We start from the raw sequence: 10,876 nt of genomic DNA on the forward strand, positions 1-10,876 counted from the left end.
TGTTATCTATATTCTATTGTGAATAAAATATAAGTTTATAAGATTTGTAAATTATTCCATTCCTTTTTTACTCACAACTTGTAAAGTGTCCCAACTTTTTTTGAATTGGGTTTGTATTAACCAAATACATTTTTATGGTTTCCCCACAATTAAAGTGTTAATTTCAGAGCAGGGGAAAGAGATCATATTAAAATGCTAGTCAAGAATTCTTATAACATGAACAGGTCTTTAATTTGACCAAATCTGGTTTTTATTAGATGAATCATTTAGGTCAGAAAAATAAAATAAAAAAAATGTTAACATTAAAATTTCCAGAAATAAAAAATGACAGTAGTCAACAAGAGAATAAAAAATATAAAGTAGGCGTATAATACAGTAATACACTGTAAGAAAAAGAACTAGTAGCTCATTACCAGGACATTATCCATTAATTTTACAGGTATTTAAAACTCTAGAACACATTCAAAATAAAGGTTACAAAAGAAAAGTACATACAGAAAATTCCCTCAAATTAATACAGTACTTACAGTACTACAGATCTATTTCGAGTGTAGATACAACAACCCATAATAGATGTTTAGGATGCCTTTTAATAAAAACTCTGGACTGGCTTAGGTTAAGGAATAGAAAAATAAGCATACTCCTGTTACTACTGAAATGGCTTATATATTAAATGTTTGTGTGTGTGTGTGTGTGTGTGTGTGTGTGTGTGTGTGTGTGTGTGTGTGTGTGTTAGAGAGAGAAAGATATGACAGAAAGACAAATTAATATGTCACATTAATTCAGCTGATAAACTTTGCAAAGAAAATTGTGTAGAAACAATATTTAGCATGACACCACAGTGTTATGTGTTCATGACATGAAAACTTTTTTTCGCCTGAAAAAGTTTATTCCTTTGACTCTGATTTCTTTAGTTCTCAATCCATATATAATAGGATTCATCGTTGGTGGTAATATCATAGCACCAACCGCAATGAATTTTCTTAAATGAGGAGAAATATCTTTTATCCTGTATGAGATGATGGTGAAAAGACCCAAACACTCAAACAAGATAAAGACAACTAGATGTGTGCCACATGTCTGCAGAGCTTTACTCCTCGTGTCAGAGCTTTTGTTGTGGAAACAGGCTATGAGGATCCGTAGGTATGTGTACAAAATCAGACCCACAGTTAACACCTGACAGAGAGCTGTTATCAGAAGTCCGTAAATGTTATTAATGGTCATGTCTGCGCAGACCAGTTGCAGCAGGGAAGGGTTGTCACAGTATGGATGGGTAAGGTAAGACCTACAGCGAGGCAACCGCAGGAGGAGAATGAAAAGGATTCCCATCAGTGTCAAATTAGAAAGCCAAACCAACGAGATCATCTTTGTGAGGTGAACTTTACTCATAATGGTAGTGTATCTCATTGGCTGGCAGATGGCAACATATCTGTCATATGCCATTGCAGTCAAGATGAAGACCGCTGATAATGCATACACATGTATGAAGAACGCCTGAGTGATACAGATGGAGAAAGGAATGGTCTTGGTGTCAAACAGGAGCTCCCGCATGATGTGAGGGAACAGGCATGTAGAACCTATTATGTCATTAATGGACAAATTTAACAGGAGAATATACATTGGTTCATGAAGACCCTTATTGGTTATGACAGTGAACAGGAGGAAGGAGTTGCAGAACAATATGATTATATAATTTATGGCAGCAAAGACAAATGCTACAATAGCCTGATGAGGGGACAGATCGAAGCCCTGAAGAGACAGATCAGATGACACATTGTAGATGTTGAAAGATGAAGACATGATATTGTTCTAAACAAAGTAGAAAAGAGCAAATATAACATATATCTCACTTAACTATACTAAGTGTAATTGTGAAACATTTAAAATACTTACAACAATCCTTTGCTGCTCTACATAACGGTATGGTGATGGTTATTTGCTTTCGGCAACATGATGGTTATTTAATGTCTGATTGATTGACCGAGCATTCATGAAGCAACCTGTCCTAACCTTTCCTAACTTGTGCCCACGCTTACATCTTGGGTCCTTTATGCTGTCTTTGAGTTATTAGTCTGTGTGGATTATAAATCTCATGAGGGGAAAATCCACTATGATGATGTCATTGTCAAGATCAACAAATCATTTTTGTAATCAGTTCAGTCAATGGAAGAGCGACAATTCTAGTGAAATACAACATGAAAGGTATCATATCCATTTCTACTAGATAGCAGGAATAGCTGGAGATCTTTGATGTTGCTTTTAAAGGTGCATTTAGTAGTTTGGTGCTAATTTAAATTAAGAAATTAATTGCCTGTACTCCAAATATTTTTCCATTAAAAAAGGGGGATTTTAATGGACCCTTTTCACATTTTTGGGGTTCTCAGAAACGGAAGACATCATCATTTGGTAAACTTCTATAGGTGAATGGAAACTACAACAAATATATAAAATTGCATTCCCATTTGTTCAGCAAAAGAAAAAATGCACAAAAGCATTTCTATGAGTTTGTAAAAGAAAAAAATATTGAAAATGAGATACTGATTATGTTGGACAGAAGAAACGAAGATGTCAAATTTGCCATCACTCTCTCAGCCATTGTATTAAAATCACTTAAACAGCAGAGTTAACTACAGTAGTTTCCTTTCAATATCAGTATCTTAACATTGTGTCATGATGACAATATGAGGAAACACCTTTCTCTCCTAAAATATTGAAGCCTGATTGGCATAATGACATTGTATTGCAACACCCAATGCGTTTACGTGCATGAAGTAGAGACAGCAACACACAGCACTTGATGACATTTTCTCTGAATTTTTCTATTTCACCTTGCGGGATACTCAAGCCTCTTCTCGCTATTGAGTCATCAATACCAAGATTATTCATTTACATTTACATTTAAGCATTTAGCAGACGCTTTTACTCAAAGCGACTTACAGTGCATTCAGGCTATACATTTTACCAGTATTCTTGTGCATTCCAGTATGGCCATTTCTATCAGCATTGGAAAGACTTGACTATCCTAACTGTAAACTGATGAACTTCAGGACCCTGAAGCAATGCTCAGCAATGGCACAGATGCGATGTTGTCTGGTGGTTTGAAAAAAGGAGAGTGGGACGGTGGGCGGTGCTCAGGGAGTTGACTGTGTAGTTCTGACGTCAACTTTTCACAGAAATCTCAACGGTTTGTGAAAAATCACAGCTACTTTATGTACGCTGTGTGCAATTTACCATGGACTGACTGTTTTTAGATGTATATGTTAGCCCATAGACATTTAGTTATCGTGACAAAATCCAGGAAATTTCAACTTTTTCGATATGGGACCTTTAAAGGAATAGTTCACTCAGTCACAATCTCCTGTCACAATTTCCAATCACAATCCTCAATCACCAGTCCAGTCACCATAGAACTAAATTTCCCATCATCCGTCCTTTCTGGTCTAAACTGGTATTTTCAGGATTGTGGTAACATAAATAGTCTTCATACTCTCATGGTAAAGCAACTCAAAAGTATGATTTCCCATGTGAAAAGAGAATGTCATTTGTTATATTCAAAATTTGAATGTAATGTGCACATGATACATAACGCCCCCCATTCCCATGGTTAACCCAAAGTAAACAAAGAGTTTTCCACCCAGCGCGGTCCATCAGTATAAATCAGACGATTACAGATGACCACAACACAATGCTTTTCAGCTGCAGTGAAAGATGATCACTTAAGCTGGCTAAATATTTAAGGTAGGCCTACTGTTTCTTTCTTAGCCGTATAAGATTAGAAAGTTACAGTTATGAGATATCAAATTGGATGTTAATTTAAATATTTTTAAAAGGTAGCTACTTGGATCATTAATCTGCTAACATACTACAACGTCTGTTGTAGTATGTTAGCATACTACAATGTAGTATGTAGTATGTTAGCATACTCCCCCCCCCCCCCCAGGCTCTAAGAACAATGATTCTGGATATGTCAGAATAAAAGGATGATGTATGTCTATTTTGCAAAGCAACAAAACTCTGAGTTCTAATGAGATTTAAATAATGTAAACAATCATTATTAGCTTGTCTATACTGGTTTTTATGTTTCAAGGTCATAAGTGGATTCATCATGTATCCAAATGGGTCTGTCTTCTCAGTGATGCTGACTTTGCACTCTTTGGAACTGCCTCGGGCAAGCATTTACCCTGCATTCATAGCTGGAACAGCAACATACTTGACTCTCTTACTCTGCAATCTTACAATTGTTGTCACCATTTGTGAAAACAGGAATCTTCATAAACCAATGTATATACTGTTGCTTAACCTGCCTATCAATGACGCAATGGGTGCTACAAGCCTTTTTCCTCAGCTGCTGTATAGTATATGGTCTCAGGACAGATCAATATCCTATCCTGCATGTTTGTTTCAAGGCTTTATTATACATCTGTATGGTGGTGCATCTCATCTCATTCTTACTGCTATGGCCTTTGACAGGTATATTGCTATCTGCTTCCCACTGCGATATGGAGCCATTATGACTACTAGTAACTTAACAAGAATCATAACTGTTATGTGGCTCATTAATTTTATTATAATATTTGTACTTTTCTGTCTTCTAATGCCATACAAGATTTGCCAGACATACATGGCAGAGCTTATCTGCTATAACCCATCTTTAATGAAAATCATGTGTGAAGACACAACAGTGAACAATATCTATGGATTGTTTATTTTATCTTCATACCACTGTATTTCGCTTTCTGTTGTTGCATTCACATACATTCATATATTAATCACTTGTGTTACCAATAAGCAGACAGATGCAAAGATTAAGGCACTTCAGACATGTGGCACTCATTTAGTGGTCTTCCTGTTCTTGGAGTTCAACACTTTTTTCCCTCTTATTGCACATCGGTCTGAAAATGTTCCAGCTCACTTACGCAGGGTGTTTTCTATATCTGCTCTCATATTTCCTCCCATTGTGAATCCACTTGTTTATGGGTTTAAAACCAAGGAAATTAGACAGAAAATTGTCAACTTTTTTACAAGAAAGATAACAGTGTGCAATAAACAATAAAATGAAAATTACTCTATAATTTCTCTATAATTATGTGTATCTCATATTTTATTAAATATATATATTACATATGTATTAGATTTTTTTTATTTTTCACAAGTGTTTCGGATACAAGTTGTTGTTGACGGTTTCCATATATTCATTTTATTTTTCTCTAGTAACCTACAAGGAAGAAAAAGTGCAAAAAAGAAAATTAATTTAAAGGAGACATATTATGCCCCTTTTAACAATATGTAATATAGGTCTCTGGTGTCTCGCCCCTAATACACTAAAGTATATCAAATAAACTGTGATAATGTGAGAAATGTTGAAGGTGTCTGAATACATTTTGTTTTGACTGTATATTTCATTTTTACATTGAAGACTATGCAGTGCTATCTTAAATTCGATAATTCGGTTTCTGTACCTGGACACCTACAAACTTTAAACAAACTTAAACATTGTGTAAATAGCACAAATAAATAAACAGAACGAACATACAAATTAAACAAATGTAAAGTTTCAAACAGGGCCCACTGGTACAACCTGCACTGGGTCCCCGCAAACCCCATCTGCGGCCCTAGTTACTGGGTTAATCTTTTTCAAGTTTCCTTGGTTGGTAGATGCATCATGACCTGATTCTAGCAATTAAAACCTGGAAAAGTCAATATTTTCATGATATGTCACCTTTAAGACACTATTACTCAGTCCTTGATTGAGTAATAAATGTTTGGTTTAACTAAACCATCACTGAATTCTACATTTTTATGTGCCATACAACCAATCCTAAAACCATTGTGTCAACCATCCCCACTCACACCCATTAAGCGAATAATATTATCCAGATGGCATATTTTATCACAGTGTGCGCTGCATTTGTAATCAGTCAACAGCAATGGGGAGCCCTGATAATAAATCCATATAGTGTAGTTATGACATCCACCTGTAGGGTTCTCATTTGATGATATGAATGCAATGTGCACATGCAATAAAAAATAATAGCATCCATTCCCAGGTGACATTTAGCAGTGCTGAAGGGATGATCACTTAAAGCAACTAAATATACTTGTGCTGCTTTTAAGGCAGTTTGTCGGAGCAGTCTTGAGAATATGTAACTTGATTTGCATACTATGAGATTACAGTTTGTGCAGAGAGGCCATTATTACAAATCTCAACAACAGCTTATTGGCTTAAGCACTCCTAATAAGAACATTATAATTTAACGTATACAGTATACAGACCACATTCACACCAAGATCGTCTGCTGTGTGGGAAGTAATAACATTTATTTATTAATCTCAATAAAAGATGTTCATCAACCAAAGAGGTTAACTGATATTTTATTTGACAACAACCCAGGTATAATTTTTGTTTTTTTTTAGCAAATTTTGAATGACAAAGCAGAAAGATGCTTTTTAAACCAGATGGTATACGTACGACATCTACCAGCAGGGCTGTGCACATTCTGCAAAACAACACCTGTTCCCATGACTAATCCAACGCAAACAGAGGACAATCAGTTATTTAAATTATACAGTGAAAGGAGTGCTTTATTGATCTAATGAGATGTGGATTTTACATTTAAAAAATCATATTGTGGCAAAATGTAGCCTGCTGTTGTTGAATGTTTATTCCTTTTTTAGGTTGTAGCCTAAGTAAGATGAGGCTGGATATGGCAAAATGAAAGGATGAAATGGATAAATGTTGGACTTATTTTTGATAATTATTCTTTGTTTATATTGATAGCATTCACAGCTTGATTATGCTGGTTTGTATGGGACATTAATATTATGCACATTCGTCATGTATCCAAATGGATCTGTCCTCGCACTGGTCCTGACTTTGCACTCTTTGGAACTCTCTGAGACAAGCATTTATCCTGCATTCATATTTGGATTAATAACATACTTGTTCTGTCAGGTAATCACAAGAGGCAGACAGGTGGTGAGTTGAAATGAGATTTATTTTTACAAGTGAGAGTGAACGAGAGGGTGGAGCGAGTGAAGATGATGGCGTGGCTGTGACAGTACCCCCCCCCCCCCCTCCCGAGGCGGCTCTTGACGATTGAGAAGAGGGACGAGTACGGCGACGAGGTCTCCCGCGACCTCCAGGTGCAGGACAGTCCGGATGGTCAGAATGGAACTGGGTGAGTAAAGTAGGATCAAGGATGTCATCTTGATGAACCCAGGAGCGCTCCTCAGGTCCATAGTACTCCCAGTCGACCAGGTATTCCAACCGGGGACCTCGTCGCCGAGAGTCTAGGATGTTACGGACTCTGTAGATGGCCTCCTCTTCAACAGGAACGGGAGGAGGAGGTTCATCCGCCGGGGCAGGACCTGAGGAGGGAGGAGTGACAGGTTCAGTGTGAGGTTTGAGTAAGGATACATGGAATGATGGTGCAATTTTATACTCAGGAGGAAGGTTGAGACGATAGGTGACGTCATTGAGCTGCCTCTGCACAGTGAATGGTCCGATGTATCGAGGACTCAGCTTTCTGCAGGGCAGGCGGAGACGTATGTCCCGCGTCGAGAGCCATACCTTCTGCCCGGGATGGTATTGAGGGGGTTCGGTTCTACGACGGTCGGCTTGTCTCTTGTGTCTCCGCACTGCCTGCTGAAGGTGTACATGAGCTGAGTCCCATACCCTCTCGCTTTGATGGAACCAACAGTCGACAGCAGGAACTTCAGACGGTTCACCAGACCAAGGGAAGAGAGGAGGTTGGTAACCTAGGACACATTGGAAAGGTGTGAGTCCAGTGGTGCTCTGGCGGAGGGAATTCTGGGCATACTTGGCCCAGGGGAGGAACTGGTTCCAGCTGTCTTGGTACTGGTGGCAATAGGATCGGAGGTACCGTCCAATCTTCTGGATCTTCCACTCAGTCTGGCCGTTAGTCTGAGGGTGATATCCAGAGGAAAGGTTTACCGTGACTCCGAGGAGTTTGAAGAAGGCTTTCCATACCCGAGAGATGAACTGTGGTCCACGATCTGAGACAATCTCTTCAGGGATGCCGAAGTTTCAGAAGACGAAAGTGAAGAGAGCTTCGGCTGCTTCGAATGCGGTAGGTAATCCGGGCAATGGTATCAGCTTGCATGACTTGGAAAACCGGTCCACTACGACGAACACACAAGTGTTTCCGTTGGAACGAGGGAGATCTGTCATGAAGTCTATCCCAAGATGGGACCAGGGATGCTGAGGAATGGGTAGAGGAACGAGTTTACCCTCCGGTAGTCTTCTGGGAGTATTGGTAACGGCGCAGACTGAGCATCCCTTGATGTAACGTGAGACGTCCTGGGAGATGGATGGCCACCAGTACCGTTGAAGGAGGAGCGAGAGGGTACGCCTACTACCTGGATGTCCAGAGCCCGGGATAGAGTGTGCTCCAGAAGGCTGGTACGGAGTTGAGGTGGTACGAAGATGAGGCCTTCTGGACCTCCCGGCGGAGCGGGTTGAAGATTGTTAGCTTGGGGTTGAGGAAGATGGCTGGAGGGAGGATAGGTTCAGGAGGGTTTTCATCAGAGGATGCTTGATGAATACGAGATAATGCGTCAGCCTTGGAATTCTTGCTACCGGGACGATAGGTGACCCGGAAATCGAATCGGGTGAAGAAGAGTGCCCAACGGGCCTGACGAGGGTTCAACCTTCTAGCTTCTCTCAGATATTCCAGATTTCTATGGTCGGTTATGACTTCGAATTGATGATTAGCTCCCTCCAGCCAGTGTCTCCATTCTTCCAGTGCTAATTTGATAGCCAGAAGTTCCCGGTTACCGACATCATAGTTCCGCTCCGCCGGGGACAGTTTTTTGGAAAAGAAGGCACATGGATGGAGTTTAGGAGGCTCACCCTGCCGCTGAGATAATACAGCACCAACTCCAGTGGATGAAGCGTCGACTTCAACGATAAATGGAAGATCGGGGTTGGGATATACCAGTACAGGGGCTGTGGCGAACGCATCTTTGAGGTCGTGGAATGCTTGGATGGCCTCAGATGACAAGGACAGAGACTTCGGCCGGCCTTTCAGAGAGGAAGTTAATGGATTAGTGATGAGACTGAAACCCTTGATGAATCTCCGGTAGAAATCTCCCTTCGGCACCGGAGTCGAGTAGGGCTTGCGCTGAGACACAAAGACGAGGGGTTAGGAGTAAGACCATAGTACGATTGAGAGTTTCAATTTTAGGAGGGACTTGAATGGTGCTTACCGTAGTGCGCGGAGGACGCACAGGACAGCCACTGAGGAGATGTTGATCAGAAGCGCAATATAAGCACAGCTGATTCTGAATCCTTCTTTGCCGTTCAACGGTGGAGAGATGATAGGAGTCGACTTGCATGGGCTCTGGTGCTGGAGGAGCGAGAGAGGGTGCTGGGAGCGGAGAACTGGCAGTGGCTGATGGTGTATGACCACAGGCTGTGAGACGTTGAGAGACTTGGATAGTTTTTTGGATGAGATTCTCGAGACCCATAGCGTCATCATAAACAACCACTAATTGCCGGATTTTCGAATTTAAGCCGTGTCGAAACACTGTCATTAAAGCGGTCTCATTCCAGCCACTAGAGGCCGCCAGGGTGCGGAATCGGAGAGCATAGTCACATACCGAAGATGATCCTTGTTGAAGATTGAAGAGCTGGTCATGAATGGAGAGTTCTTCAGCGGACACAGCGAAAACCACTTTGAAATGTTGAAGGAAGCTGGAAAGAGACTGGGTTATGGGTGAGTTAGCGTTCCATATAGATTCGGCCCATTGAAGAGCGCGGCCAGATAACAGAGATATAATGAAAGCAATACGGGCAGAGTCATTATGAAACTGATGCGGTTGCATCTCGAAATATAGAGAAACCTGGAGTAGGAAGCCGCTGCAGTTCTCCGCCTCGCCTGAGTATGTCGCTGGTCGGGCCATGGGACTAGCAGAGGCAGCTACCGAAGCAGAGGGTGTTTGCGGAAGTGAAGGTGAGTTAGGATCTTGGCGGTCAGTAGCGATGACAGGAGGATTTTTTAGTATGGCTTGACTGACGGCTTGAACCAGTTCAGCTAATGTGTCCCACTGCGGCGAATCCTCGGGTTCTGATGCAGCTTGCATTGTGATTGGTCTGTCCTTCTGTCAGGTAATCAGGTGGTGAGTTGAAATGAGATTTATTTTTACAAGTGCAGCAGAACCGGGATGCAAAGGTGAGTAATGAAGTAGATGATAACGTTCACTGTGACTTAACTGAGAGGTAACCCAAGTCTCTGGTTTAGGAGCTGGAGGAAGAGTGCGGGAAGGTTCTCAGAAGGAGGACAGTAGGCTGACGGCTGACGAACGGGAATGAAGGCTTCTGAAGGTAAGTGGTTTTCTCTTGAGGTGAGTAGCGCGGGTGAGTCTGTTGTCAGTGGTATTGACGAGGCCAGACGATGACTGGTGAGTGAGAGTGGTTTATAAAGGGTATGAGATGATGAGATGGCCAGGTGAGGGTGATTAGAACTCAGGGGAGAGTGAACGAGAGGGTGGAGCGAGTGAAGATGATGGCGTGGCTGTGACATGTTCATCTTACTTTGCAACCTAACAATGATTATTACAATTAGCTTGAACAAAAATCTTCACATACTTCTAATACCTTACAGGATTTATCAGACACACATGCAGATCTAGTCTGCTATAAGACAGCATTAATGAAACTCTTATGTGACGGCACAGAGGTGAACAATATATTTGGGTTAAGTTGCATAATTTTTTCTTCATTCACAAACAATTTCAAACAATTTGTGTATTTATGTCTGCAGTAAAAGTTAGCAAACTGGATGTGAGCCCTGGCTAGTAATTTGCATAAACACAGTCAAACAGTGTCCATTAGGGCTGTGAATCTTTGGGTAGA

General features: G+C 40.8%; 2 protein-coding genes across 2 annotated transcripts; one reads left to right on the forward strand and one right to left on the reverse strand.

Moving 5' to 3' along the window:
• Nucleotides 1-852: 852 nt before the first annotated feature.
• LOC132123274 (olfactory receptor 52B4-like) lies at nucleotides 853-1,800 on the reverse strand. Its single transcript, XM_059533834.1, has one exon. The coding sequence runs from the start codon at nucleotides 1,798-1,800 to the stop codon at nucleotides 853-855; it is 948 nt and encodes a 315-aa protein (XP_059389817.1).
• A 2,305-nt stretch (nucleotides 1,801-4,105) lies between these two features.
• On the forward strand, nucleotides 4,106-5,053 carry LOC132123045 (olfactory receptor 52J3-like). The gene has a single exon (XM_059533572.1). It carries the CDS (start codon nucleotides 4,106-4,108, stop codon nucleotides 5,051-5,053), a length of 948 nt encoding a protein of 315 aa, XP_059389555.1.
• The last annotated feature ends 5,823 nt before the right edge of the window (nucleotides 5,054-10,876 follow it).

This window comes from Carassius carassius, chromosome 41 (genome assembly GCF_963082965.1).
Source record: "Carassius carassius chromosome 41, fCarCar2.1, whole genome shotgun sequence".
Classification (NCBI taxonomy): domain Eukaryota; kingdom Metazoa; phylum Chordata; class Actinopteri; order Cypriniformes; family Cyprinidae; genus Carassius; species Carassius carassius.